Here is a 12,985-nt window from a genome sequence, read left to right on the forward strand (position 1 = left end):
CCTAACACCATACACAAAAATAAATTCACAATGGGTTAAAGACCTACATGTAAGGCCAGACACTATCAAACTCTTAGAGGAAAACATAGGCAGAACACTCTATGACATAAATCACAGCAAGATCCTTTTTGACCCATCTCCTAGAGAAATGGAAATAAAAACAAAAATAAACAAATGGGACCTAATGAAACTTAAAAGCTTTTGCACAGCAAAGGAAACCATAAACAAGACCAAAAGACAACCCTCAGAATGGGAGAAAATATTTGCAAATGAAGCAACTGACAAAGATTAATCTCCAAAATTTACAAGTAGCTCATGCAGCTCAATAACAAGAAAACAAACAACCCAATGCAAAAATGGGCAGATGACCTAAATAGACATTTCTCCAAAGAAGATATACAGATTGCCAACAAACACATGAAAGAATGCTCATCATTTATCATTAGAGAAATGCAAATTAAAACTACAATGAGATATAATCTCTCACCGGTCAGAATGGCCATCATCAAAAACTCTAGAAACAGTAAATGCTGGAGAGGGTGTGGAGAAAAGGGAACACTCTTGCACTGCTGGTAAATTGATACAGCCACTATGGAGAACAGTATGGAGGTTCCTTAAAAAACTACAAATAGAACTACCATACGACCCAGCAATCCCACTACTGGGCATATACCCTGAGAAAACCATAATTCAAAAAGAGTCATGTACCAAAATGTTCATTGCAGCTCTATTTACAATAGCCAGGACATGGAAGCAACCTAACTGTCCATCAACAGATGAATGGATAAAGAAGATGTGGAGTGCTATTCAACTAATAAATGAAAATGGATAGCTGAAGGAAACTAATATATTCAGAATTGGTAAGGTGTTTCACTGGCTTCAGCAAATTTAATGTTTAGCAAATTGACCTCAAGAGATCTTTGGATATGTTTTTCAGCACTTAAGAGCTAGTTGGACAAGTTGTACATGAAGATGTTAAAAAAATTAAAAAAAAAAAACAACAAAAAACAAGTTTGATTGTATGCTGTCCTGTTTTGAGGACAGGGAAAAACAGGAGGACCTAGCACCTGATGTGGGATGGGCAGGATAGTCACAAGCTTGATTTCTAACCTTACTGATGGTTAAAACATCCAGAATTCTGGGCTATTGCCAGGGTACAGCCCTTTTAGTAGCCCCGCTGCATTTTGGCTCTTGAATTCCATGAGATGCTCTAGAGTGTGAGAATTTCTCTTTCTGATTAAATTAGATTATCTTATTATCTGTTACTTACAACCAAAGAGCTGTAGCATCATCAGTTCAACTTTGAGGCAACCCAAATATCTGCCCTATTGACCCACCATTGAAGGATTATCCCACTGGGTTTGGGTAATGTATTGATACTTGGTTAAAATCCATGTGTTCCTATGAGGGAGTGTTGACCAGTAAACGAATATTGCATAGGGCCATCCCTGGAGTAAATCATGGAGAAGACTTTGGGCTGCTTACATGACTTCCCTGAGGCATTTCTATACAGTTGGTAACAATATCTGTTGGGCAGGGGTTTAACTACAAAGTGTGATGTTTTCAGAAAGCCTTCGGATTATCCTCCCTCCTCATGAAATCTTGCCTCGCTTATGGATACTTTTAGGGGCTCCCCCAAATGCTGCATTAAAAGTCAGGCTTAGCTGAAGGCAATCCACAGCTTCTGCTCCAAGAGTCATAGTCACCCTGTCAGTGGAGAGTAAGGGCAGCTGTTGGCTCTATAGACAGTGTGAATGGCCCTCGGGATCCTCCTCCACTATGGAAGTTTCACTGAATGTGTTTTTGTCCCAGAGCTTTTTCCCTCTCACTGCCTTACTATCTGTCTGCTTTCCTTCCACCAGTGGAGCTGTTCTTTTAGCAGCCCTCGGGGAAAGGGAACAATTCTAGAGAGTCCCCAAGGACCTCAGCACCCTACCTTAGTCAATTTGTACAGAAGTAGCCACACCTCACAAATCATGTGACAGCGGCTTTTAGAGGAAGCTGTCTCAGAAGCTGTCCTCTGAAGTGACAGCTCAGAGAAGCAGGCAGCCCAGAAACCCAGGCGTGGAGATTGATCCTGCCAGAGAAAGGGGTTCATGATGGCGGATGACCTACAACGATTCCTGTATAAAAAATTACCACGTGTTGAGGGGCTCCATGCTATTGTTGTATCAGAATGAGATGGAATGCCTTTCATTAAAATGGCCAATGATGATGCTCCAGAGCATGCTTTGAGACCTGGTTTCTTGTCTACTTTTGCCCTTGCAACAGACCAAGGGAACAAACTTGGATTTTCAAAAAATAAAAGTATCACCTGTTACTATAACACCTACCAGGTGGTTCAATTCAGTCGTTTACCTTTGGTGGTGAGTTTCATAGCCAGCAGCAATGCTAATACAGGACTAATCGTCAGCCTAGAAAAGGAACTTGCTCCATTATTTGAAGAATTGAGACAAGTTGTGGAAGTTTCTTAATCTGGCAGTGGTTTCTATGTATACCTTATCTTCATTATGTCAGACACAGTGTCAATCCAGAAATCTTTAGACTACAGCAACACTTGTATCCATGTACTCAAGAAAGGGCCCCTTTTTCCACCTTACACTAGAGAAAGAGCCTATAGATAGAATTTATGGACAGATTGATTGTTATTTTTTCTTGTGTAGGACCTTTTCTTATTCGTGAGATCTGGGGATTCCACAGAAATGGTTCAATCTATCACAGCTCCTATGGAGTTAGTTCAGTCACCAAATATGCATGAGATTCTATTCGGTGGCTCAGAATCAAAATGATACTTTGATCCACTTGAGCCATGAAGTGCTCTCTATTGTACAATATGGCAGGCCTGCAGAATGAAGCAGACTCTTTTTATTGTGAATGGTGAGAACATATTTTTCTTCATATTATTTTCTTTGCATCGAGTGTGAGGAAGATAAAATGGCTTAGTAAAAGTAATAAAAATCAGTACAATCACTAACTTTCCCTTTGTATATATTATTTTGCAGTATAGGTGAGTATCACTAACTGATTTGATTCTTCTCAGAGGGTGCTGCTCTTTAATGGAAATGAAAATGATAGCTAATCGTTTTTTCTTCTATTCTGCTTTCTATAACCAATCAGTGTTTTTTAATGTTTGTGTATTCTTTATAAAATTTAGATGTGATTCATTACTGAATTGTTTCCAATACTGGTATGTATGTAAACATGGTAGTATAGCATTTTTTTCATACTTGAGTATAAATAAAATAGTATTTTTAAAAGTACAGTTTGAGCACTACATAGGTTTTTTCCCCCAGACTGTTTTTAAACATTTAAAGACTACAATTAACTTAATTCACTCTGTCAACCACATGAATAAGTGACTGTTTCTCGTCTGGTTTGGAGACTGTGTCACCTAACATAAACTGTCAATTGGAAAATAAACCTCATCCATGAGCCTTAAGAAAAAAAAGAAGTAGCAGCCACACCTCAAACAGTCCCACCATAAGCTTTTCAAAGCCATTGCCATGCACTGTGATGTCAGGTAGGTTCTACTTGGAGGCCCATGTGGTTACGTCTATTGCTTAGCTGGACTCCACTTCCTGAACCTTCACTAGAGGAGTCCTGCTGATGGATTGACAGGAAGGAACACACTCTTGAGGAAGGGAAGTGGGTCCAGGGTAGGGGAGTACCGAATTCAAAATGTGAAATTCTCCTTTGCTCTACAAACAGGTGATAAATAAAACTGAAGGGGGTCTAATCAGATCTCTCAATCAGCGCATGTTTTCAGTCCATCTGTTAGCTGGGTTTGTTTCCTGAAGACATTCTCATAATCATACCCCTTCTTCGCTGCACTCACCCCTCCTGCTTATCACAGTCCATGTGAACTTGTTAAAAAGCTTCTACCAAGTTCTCTTGGAGACTGAACTCCTGCCAGCACCTGTGTCCCATCTCTCCTCAAAGGATCTCAGCCCCTGCCTGTTCTCTGACCAAGACTAGAAGACTGTGAATATACAGACAGAGGTAAAGGTGGCTCAAAACTGAGCTGCAGAAAATACATACCCCAGCCCAGGACATAATACCACCACATGCGTTGTCCCTCAGCGAACACAGACACCACGATGAGTGTGTGAAGATAGACTCCTTCACAGAGCATCCAGAAATAGTTGCACGACATCATGTACTGGTGAAAAAAGTGCAAAATCTTGCAGATCGGCTGTTGGAAAGAAATGGAGATACTCAGCGGAAGACATCTGTAACAATTTGGCTGAGAACAGAGGGTGAACGTGCGAACAAGCCAAAGTATCTGCATTCAGCCTGAAAGGCAGTTTCCCCAAGCATCTATCAACGTGTCACCCTCTAGAGTCGGAAATCAGAGTAATAGTTCATAGGTTATTAGTATTACATGTAAACAAACAGCCAACTAGGGCAATGGAAGCCTAGTCTCCCAAATGTTCTTTTCTCATTACATCCTGGTTACTTATATAGACTAGACAGGTTTATTTTTCCTGTAGTGTGTCTGAGACCCATAATTTTTGATAGCATCCAAGGATTCGTCACATAACTTTTAGGGCCCCTTTTCTATGGCCAATGAGGAGAATAACAGAAATTGTTAATGCTGTCCTGAAGTTCACTGATATGCTAGTGATGTTTACTTAGCAGTAAAAGAGGAGAGAACCAGGTGGTAAATTTCTCATATATGAGCCAGGAGCTATGCTGAGCCCAATTGATGTGATTTTGCTTTCATAAGGGAGCCTTAGTTTCTATATGGGGGTCCATGTGTTTGGGACACAGAGATAAGGATGGCAACCTCGCTTGGTACTCAGTACTGATGTGGGATCCACATTTCTGGAGCAATCAAGATTAACTACATATTGTTGTCTGTATGGAAATAATTATTGCTTAAACTACATAATAGAACACCCTAAAGAGTTTCCTAGTCACCTCTAGAGCAGGGCTTGTCATCTTGGCACTATCGATATTTTGGACTGGATACTTTTTGTTGTGGGGCTGTCCTGTGTGTTGATGGGTGTTTAGCAATATTCCTGACCTCTAGCCCCTAGACGCCAGTAGCATCCCCTACCCAGTCATAACAATCAAAAATGTTTCCAGACGTTACCAGATGTCCCCTGGAGAAGAAAATGTCCCTGGTTGAGGAACTAATACCTAAGGTATTTAGCTGTGCTTGACTCCCTCTAACAACAACAAAAATAGCAACAATTTAGCATGCAAGACTTTACATATTAGGGATGATTATTTGCATTATTATTTTATCAAATGCTCTGCTTTACATTTTGAATCTGACTGGATTTCAGGCCTTCTTTTTTACAAAGCAAATTAGCCATAAAGTGACTTTCAGTATTGCAGAAACCTTTTCAGGACCACTCATTTCTATTCAATGCATAGCAATAGTAATTCATTTACTGGGAATCTGATGCACTGAGTCCTTTCAGAACTCATTGAACGTAAGAAGCAGCCAGCTGGGTCCATGAGAAGGCAGATAGTGTATTTTCAGAGATAGAATCAACCTCTGATTCTGACCAAAGTGGAACAGTAGTGCAGATAATTCAAAACATCAGGAAATCTAAAAGTAATTTATATTGGCTTACAAAGGCACTGACTTTTTATCTGATTACCTTCCTAATTGGGATTATTTAATAGTATTATTAGTTTGCATTTGCTAAGCAAATACTTGCTATGTGCACATGACAAACAAGGAAGTAAAATAAGAAATTCAGTTGATACTCTGGATTCATTTTAAAGACTACTCTTACTTGAAAACCCTATTCCTTCTGGATCAAGAGGTCCAGAGCAGAAGCTTTGGTGGCTGCCATTTGTAGAGGAAGGGATAAGAAGAGGGCAGAGATGATGGCCCAGGGAAAAGCTGGGGCTCTGTGTCATCCAAAGCAGCTTTGACTTCACATTTTATATGCAGCCAATCCTCATTATTCACTGTAGTTATGTTCTATATGGCTAGATACAGTAGCATACTAAGGAAAAAATTGTGAGATGTTTTGTTTGGCTTTAAAAAATTTGGCAAGAGAGAATTCAAAATAACAACCAACTATTTCTTAAAGGACATTCTGCTAGAGTTTGGTTAAACACATGTTATTATTTAAGATCTTTTGATTTGTCAAAATGGTGGCTAAATCTCATGAAGAAACTATGCTTATTTTTGTGTGTGTCCAATCCTGGACTAGGTCCTACAATTGCGAAGACAAAGTTCAGTGCTTGCAATTGAGAACGTCATCTTCTGGAGGGGAGATGAATACAGAAATACATAAATGCAGCCATGCACAATGACTTCTAAAACAGGTGATTTCTGTAATTAACATTAATACCATTAAAAATTCTTTTCTCAGGTACATAGCAAAGCCTGGCACCTAGATCATAGCAAATAAATGAATCAAACTAATGGGGTTTGTGTTATTAACATTAAAAAATCCATTCAATTTGTGAGAAAATTAACAAGGAATGAATTAGTAGATTCTGCCAAAGTTGAACAAATTATTAAGTGTTGTCAAGCATTCTGCCCTTCCTCCAATTTTTGCATTATTTGGGGGCTGCTATACAGACTAATTTATAGTAAAAGAGGTGGCTAACTATAAATTTACTTCTCGAATTTGCATGAACAATATTGTAGCAAAATGAAGAGTATGCTAGGAGGGTCTCTCTTTGGTTACTGGGGGCTATTAGAAGCATGTTTGAAAACTTATGGCGAACAGTTAAAACCATATCCTCCACCATACAAATATATTAATAAATAACTAAAAATATTGAAAAATTAGTTTGAAATGGTCTAAAGAGTACTAACTCCATAATACTTTGTACCGAATCAAAGCTGCCGAGTTTATTTCTGCTAAATCTTGTTTTAAAGCAGAAATAAACTTTGGGGTAGGTTCTGGTGATCTCCAGCACTGTGTCTATAGGTTGTTCTGCCTCTGTTGCAGGGGTGTGTGTATCGTTCTACCTCATGTGGGCATACACTTTTGGGGAATGGAGGTTGCAACTCCATTATCTTCCCTGAACTGCTTAGAACTGGAGTGGGAAATACTGTGGAGAGAAACTACTTTTGTTTGTCTATAAAAGTGAATGGATCAAATGAGACTGATATTTGATTAGGTCAGTAATTTTCCCAGCTCTCTTCTCTTGAAGTGCGAGAGTGATTTTGATACACAGAGAACTAGAAAGGACATACAGCTTACCTTTTTCCTCTCCATTCCTTCACACATCTTACAAGCCTGAAATGCCCTTTCATCTACTCCTTGAAATTAAACTCTAAAGGGTGTGGGCATGGCCTATTGAAAGGAGTTCTTGAAAGCAGTGATGTAATAATGAATTCCTCCAAACATATCCAGTTCAAATATAAATAATGAAAAAGTTTATAGTAGTGCTTTTTCAAATTTTAGCATGCATCAGAGTCACTGGGAGAGCTTGTTAAAACAGATTTGGGGTCCCATTAGTAGTGATTCCGATTCAGAAGATCTAGCATGGGGTGGTAGATTCTGCATTTCTAAGTGAAGTACCGAGTGACGCTGATGCTATTGGATGATGGGGCACACTTTGATTGGATTTAGGGTACAGAGGGAGTTTACTCAGTACCTGACTGCTGTTTTGGTTACAGCCTTCCAGTACTGATAACACTAACCATCAAAGAGCACAAGCTTCTTGTTCCAGTAGACTCACAATGCAATGAGAAACGTCCTGACTTTGATTCACATGTACACTAAAACTTCGTGAGGAGGAATTACAGAACTTTTTGTCAAGATGCCAGTGCAGTTGACAAACCAAAGGGCAAAAGGCTCTCATCTCAACTTGAAAACTGTCACCTTGTACAGTCTTTAAAGCTAGCTGAATGAAGAAGAAAAATACCCCAGTCAGAAAGTCGGCATTAACTTTGTAGGAAACTACTGCAGTCCTTCTCTAGAGAAATTTAAAGATATAACGTTTTCAATTAAATGCGAGTCTGTCATGCAATCCTGGGCTGATTTCTGATAAAGCCTCAGAGAAAATAAGCTTGAATCTGTGCAACTGTAGTCACGATTGGGTGTGTTTAGAAAAAAAAAAAACAACCCACTGGAGGAAAAAAGTCCCATTTGAGATAAATACACTGGAAAATGATCCAGAAATTGGCAAAGGAGATACTCCGGAAGTGTTCAGGAAACAAAGCCAGAGAAAACAGAAAACATGATGGGGGGGCAAAAAAAGCCTGTTAGAAATGTGGCAGGGGAATAAAAATTAACAGCTTGCTATACTCACGGGTCTTTGCCTACATGCTGTAATGAGGATATTATCACTCTTCACTGGGGATTTTCAAGCCATGACTGAATGAGTTTTATATGCTCAGGCCACAGCCCTTTTTGGTTATTTGTGATTTAAAAACCTCCGAGTATGTTCATTCTGCTTTCACACTTAGTCCTTTTAGATTTAAGCAGTATTTTACACATGCTCTGAGTTTCCACACCTCCCATGGTGTGTTAACACAGAAATGAAACTGAGTACCACAGTTAGAAAATGATGAGTGCCTAAGTCCATGACAATGGTAACAACTCTAGTATAAATAATAATAGCTAACATTTGAGAGTTCTGACTCTTAAATGGATTTATGGATCTTTGGTGTATTGGTTCATTTAATTCTCACAAGCAACTCTTTGAGAAAGGTACTATTATTATTGATATCTCTATCAAGAAAGTGAAGCACAGTGAGGTTAAGTAACTTGCTCAAGATTAATCTGTAAGTAGAAGGGCTGGGATCTGAGATCCTGTAGTTCAGCGAGAACAATGCTGTAGTATTTGGAGCAATCCACCTGAACACAGCTAATATCAAATTGATGATTCCTCCACAGCTTTCTAGCAATTAACCAACATACCCCAAGGGAGTGTACAAAACTTCTAGTAACTCAACTGAAAGTTATTTGAGAATGAAAACAAATCTATAAGAAGTGCTGCATAACATTCATAACAGCCTTCTCAAAGCAAGGGAAACAAGCTGCAAACGTTGAGATGAAGACTCACTACATAAACCATACCACAAGATACCATTTGTAGGTGACTAATTTCTCGTGCAGAGGTATCACCCAGATTGGTCAGGTGAGAGAAACTGGAGATTGGGTTGATGTTTATAGCCATTTTAGGAATAAATTCTTCAAATCCACATGGAAACGTGGTTGATTATAAATAATAAATTTTAAAAGGAATAAAGAAATCCTCTATACCTTTCTGTACCATATGATCTTGGTTAAAAGACCACTTACTGGCTTTGAAATGTAAGTAAAGTGAAATAGCATAAATGACCAGGGTAAGATACCTCAATTCATTAGCGTGTCTTGGCATTATTCTCTCTGCACTGTCCCTCAAATCCATCATACTTTTTCATTCTCAATCTAATGTCTTTCATAGGCTACCAAATGGATAATTCCAATACAGTTTTATCTGCCATTTGATCTCTCATCTCAAAAACTCTGCTATCGCTGTCACCTCCCTCACATGTACATGCTCTCCCTCCCACCAGCCTCCTCTGGGCTAGGTGGGAGGCGTCCAGTTTCCACTCGTGGTTTCATCAGTTTCTAGTGCCTCACTTCTAAGCATCCATTCCAAGCTGACCTTCCTGTGACTAGGATGACGTCCTGACATAGCCTATTGGCTCAACTGTCCTGAACAAGTGAGACTTAGAAGAAATTCACTTTGTTTTTCAGAACTTGGGACTCATCTGACTTTACTTATATAAGAGGCTATAGAAAATGTGACCCAATTGTTTTGGCTTTTGAGGTATAAAATGCTCAGGTTCCCAGTAAAAACTAATCTCCCTGTATTGTCCCTTTCAGACTCAGATAAAAAGTTCAGAGGGACATTTCTTTTTAGAAAATGACTAGTATGCTGCCAGCTTCCTTTAGATGCAGCAAGAACAATGCTTTTAATTCTGCCTCCTAACTCTCTACATTGAAGATCATCGAAAAAGCAGACGGAACAAGAAAATGAAATTTTAGATATTATGGAAGTGAAATGTTCAGATGACACAAATGACAATGAGCAATTTTCACATCACTCAATAAACTGAGGATTTATTCAGCCCTTATTTATTCGAGGAGTCATTCTGAGTTTAACTTTAAAAAAAAAAAAAAAAGTTGTGTGAAGGAATAAGATTCTCACCCTTGGTTTTACAGGAGAGAATCTGCCCAACCAAAAAACTTCCAAGGGAAGAGACTGACTACTTCGATGGGAAAGGGACCATAAACCCACTGGGATTCCCTGCTGAGGAGTGAGAACACTGTTTTCTTTTGCCCCCAACAAAATAAACCCTTCAGAAGTAGTGTGAAAGCACTGGGATAAAGCAGCCTCCTTTTACAAGAAATAACTTTCTTTTTAATATATCCCCTTGGGCACTGGAAAGGAAAATATTTTTGCCTCTTAACTACTGATCCAGTGACCTGAGAATTGGGTCAAAATGAAAAAAAAAACAACAACCCACAATTCTGTCTTTAGTTTGCTTAAGAAAGAAAGAGTCTTTAAAAATTATATATTCTTTTTTATATAGAAAATTATGTATTCTTTTTTATAGAAAAGAGAATATGCTTGAATCACAGACAGATGAAGTGCTGCTGGATGTGCTCTTCTTTAGTTTATGACTTTGGTTATGTTTTTCATGTTAATTGCAATTTCAATAAATATTTGTAGACTGAAAATGTCTAATAACTTCCCTTTTTCAAAAATTTCTTCTGCTAATTTTTTTTGTCTGTCTCTTCTTTCTTGGGTTTTTCTTATTATCTCCACTTTTCTTGGCTAGGGAGGACCTTAATCTAGTGTTTTCTGGAATGTCAGTTTTTCAAGAAAAATGCAGTATTTCATATAATTTATCTAGAGTAATTAAAAATATCTGATTTTGCACATGACTTAGTAATAAGTTGATGACATGACTCTCAATATTTGGATGTTATTTTCTCTGTCTTTTTAAAGGTGGGGAATTTTATTGCTGGGAAAGATGGGGCTTTTCTAGTTAAACCTGGTGAAACCTTTCCTAGTTCTTGTTTATCCCCTGTGTATTCAAATATATTACAATAGGAAAAATTCCTTTATTCTTAATGCCTGCATTTGTAGTTCCAACTGCAATTTACTTTAATAGTCTTTTGGATAGGAAAAGATCCTCAAGAAACTAGACTTCTGTGATAGCATTTATGACAGAATATGCATTTTCAAGATAAGGTACAATACAAAGTTTAAGACCTATGTCTCTCTTGGAAATAGTAAATAAGCAGTTTCAATGATGAATAACATACAAGATATATCTACTTGAGAGTTCTTTCCTATCCTTTCTTGAACTAATTTTGCCTGCCTAGAGAGAGCAGTCCTGTGTTGTATGTGGAGGATTAGATAAGAGATGTACCAAAATCTCACTGGAAAACAAAGACTGTTCAAATAGAGAAAGTACTAACAACAAATGTCCTAGTATTTTTCCTTTGGGCCAGTTGTATGCTTCACGATTTACAAACATCAATTAATCTTTGTCGTTGTGGTCTTTGGTTTTTAGCCTATGCTATTTATATGTATTTGGAAAAAGGCACATGTTTCCGAATTTTGTCCTACGGAAATGTGGAAGAGAGCGAAGTGTGCTCACACACTATGACATGCCCCGTTTTCCACTATAAGTGGGCTGTGATTGGTGGCTTATTCTCATTTGAATCTCAGAGGAAAGGAGACTTCTCATTCAGGCACACAGAGAAAAATCAGGCTTTTTGCTCCTTTGTTTTCCACTAAAAAAGAGACATACACACACTTTGAAATAGGTAGATAAATGACTGAGTCTCACATATATAGTTGCAAGATGTAGGCAGCTGTTTCCATGTGAGGCTGGGCATTTTCCTAGGGATTGTGAAGAGAATGTCATAAATAGATATTTCCCCCAAATGATATGAATTTAGTTCAGCCTGAAGACTAAAATTTGAGTTTGGGGTGCTCAATAAACACTTGATTGATTGCATGAAGTTCTACCTTTCAAGAGTTTTATAGTTTTTTCCTAGGAAGTTTGCTCTTGCATAGCTTAAAAAAAAAAAAAAAAACCCAAGTCTGTTAGGTTAAAAATATATTGATTAGGAGAACCCGGTGTTAGTCATGCCATAAAGATAAACTTCTTTTCAGTTTTTCAAACTTATGTCACTTTGAGAATGCCTAATGTGAGAGAGCCACCCTCCCTCCTCCATATCCAGAAGAAAGCTTCCTATTAATTTCTCTGACTCCCCTATGCTCACATTCTCCCAGGGAATCAGCTGCTTTGTGGCTAAGCCAGGTCCCTAGATACCTGCTTACATGCTTTATTAAAGGTTTCTAGGCAGTAGGGGAGCTGGAAGGCAGAGCCGAGCTGGCTGCTTGGTGGCTAGGAGGCAGCCTGTGTGCTGTGACTGCCAGAGTACCTAGGAATGTCTGTCCCTAAAGTACCTATGAAAGTGAAAACATCCGCCAATGATAACTTACGAGTCTAAGAAAATGAATAGAGTAACAGATTGGCTGGGAAAGTCATGTGCAGAGACCTATGGAGCTAGCCACAGGGCAAGGGTTAGCAGTAACCTTGTGAGCAATCGTTTGCAATATCACGCTCTTGGGAATTTTTTTTTTTTTTTTTTTTTTTTTTTTGTGGTATGCGGGCCTCTCTCTGCTGTGGCCCCTCCCGTTGCGGAGCACAGGCTCCGGACGCGCAGGCTCAGCGGCCATGGCTCACGGGCCCAGCCGCTCCGCGGCATGTGGGATCCTCCCAGACCGGGGCGCGAACCCGGTTCCCCTGCATCGGCAGGCGGACGCGCAACCACTGCGCCACCAGGGAAACCCGCTCTTGGGAATTTTTAAAAGCTTTATGCTTCTTTGGGACTCTGGGACAACCCCTTGGAAGTAAGGGCAGTTTTTATTACTCTCATTTGATGGATAAGGTTAAATGGCTTCTGCAATTTAATAGTGAACTCAGAAAAGTCCTGAATGTATACTATTTCAGGAGGAAAACAGGTTTAGTATGATCTCATAATGG

At 38.9% G+C, this 12,985-nt stretch overlaps 1 protein-coding gene and 1 pseudogene across 2 annotated transcripts in view; one reads left to right on the plus strand and one right to left on the minus strand.

The window, feature by feature from the left end:
* CALCR (calcitonin receptor) overlaps positions 1-12,985 on the minus strand; it is a 147,439-nt gene that overhangs the window by 23,544 nt on the left and 110,910 nt on the right. For both annotated transcript variants that reach the window (XM_024131216.1, XM_024131220.2), the window contains one exon: positions 4,039-4,192. In XM_024131216.1, coding sequence (XP_023986984.1) covers positions 4,039-4,192 — 154 coding nt within the window. The remainder of the gene's footprint in view (positions 1-4,038; positions 4,193-12,985) is intronic.
* Positions 2,100-2,514, plus strand: LOC102988248 (ragulator complex protein LAMTOR3-like; annotated as a pseudogene).

This window comes from Physeter macrocephalus, chromosome 5 (assembly GCF_002837175.3).
Source record: "Physeter macrocephalus isolate SW-GA chromosome 5, ASM283717v5, whole genome shotgun sequence".
Taxonomy (NCBI): domain Eukaryota; kingdom Metazoa; phylum Chordata; class Mammalia; order Artiodactyla; family Physeteridae; genus Physeter; species Physeter macrocephalus.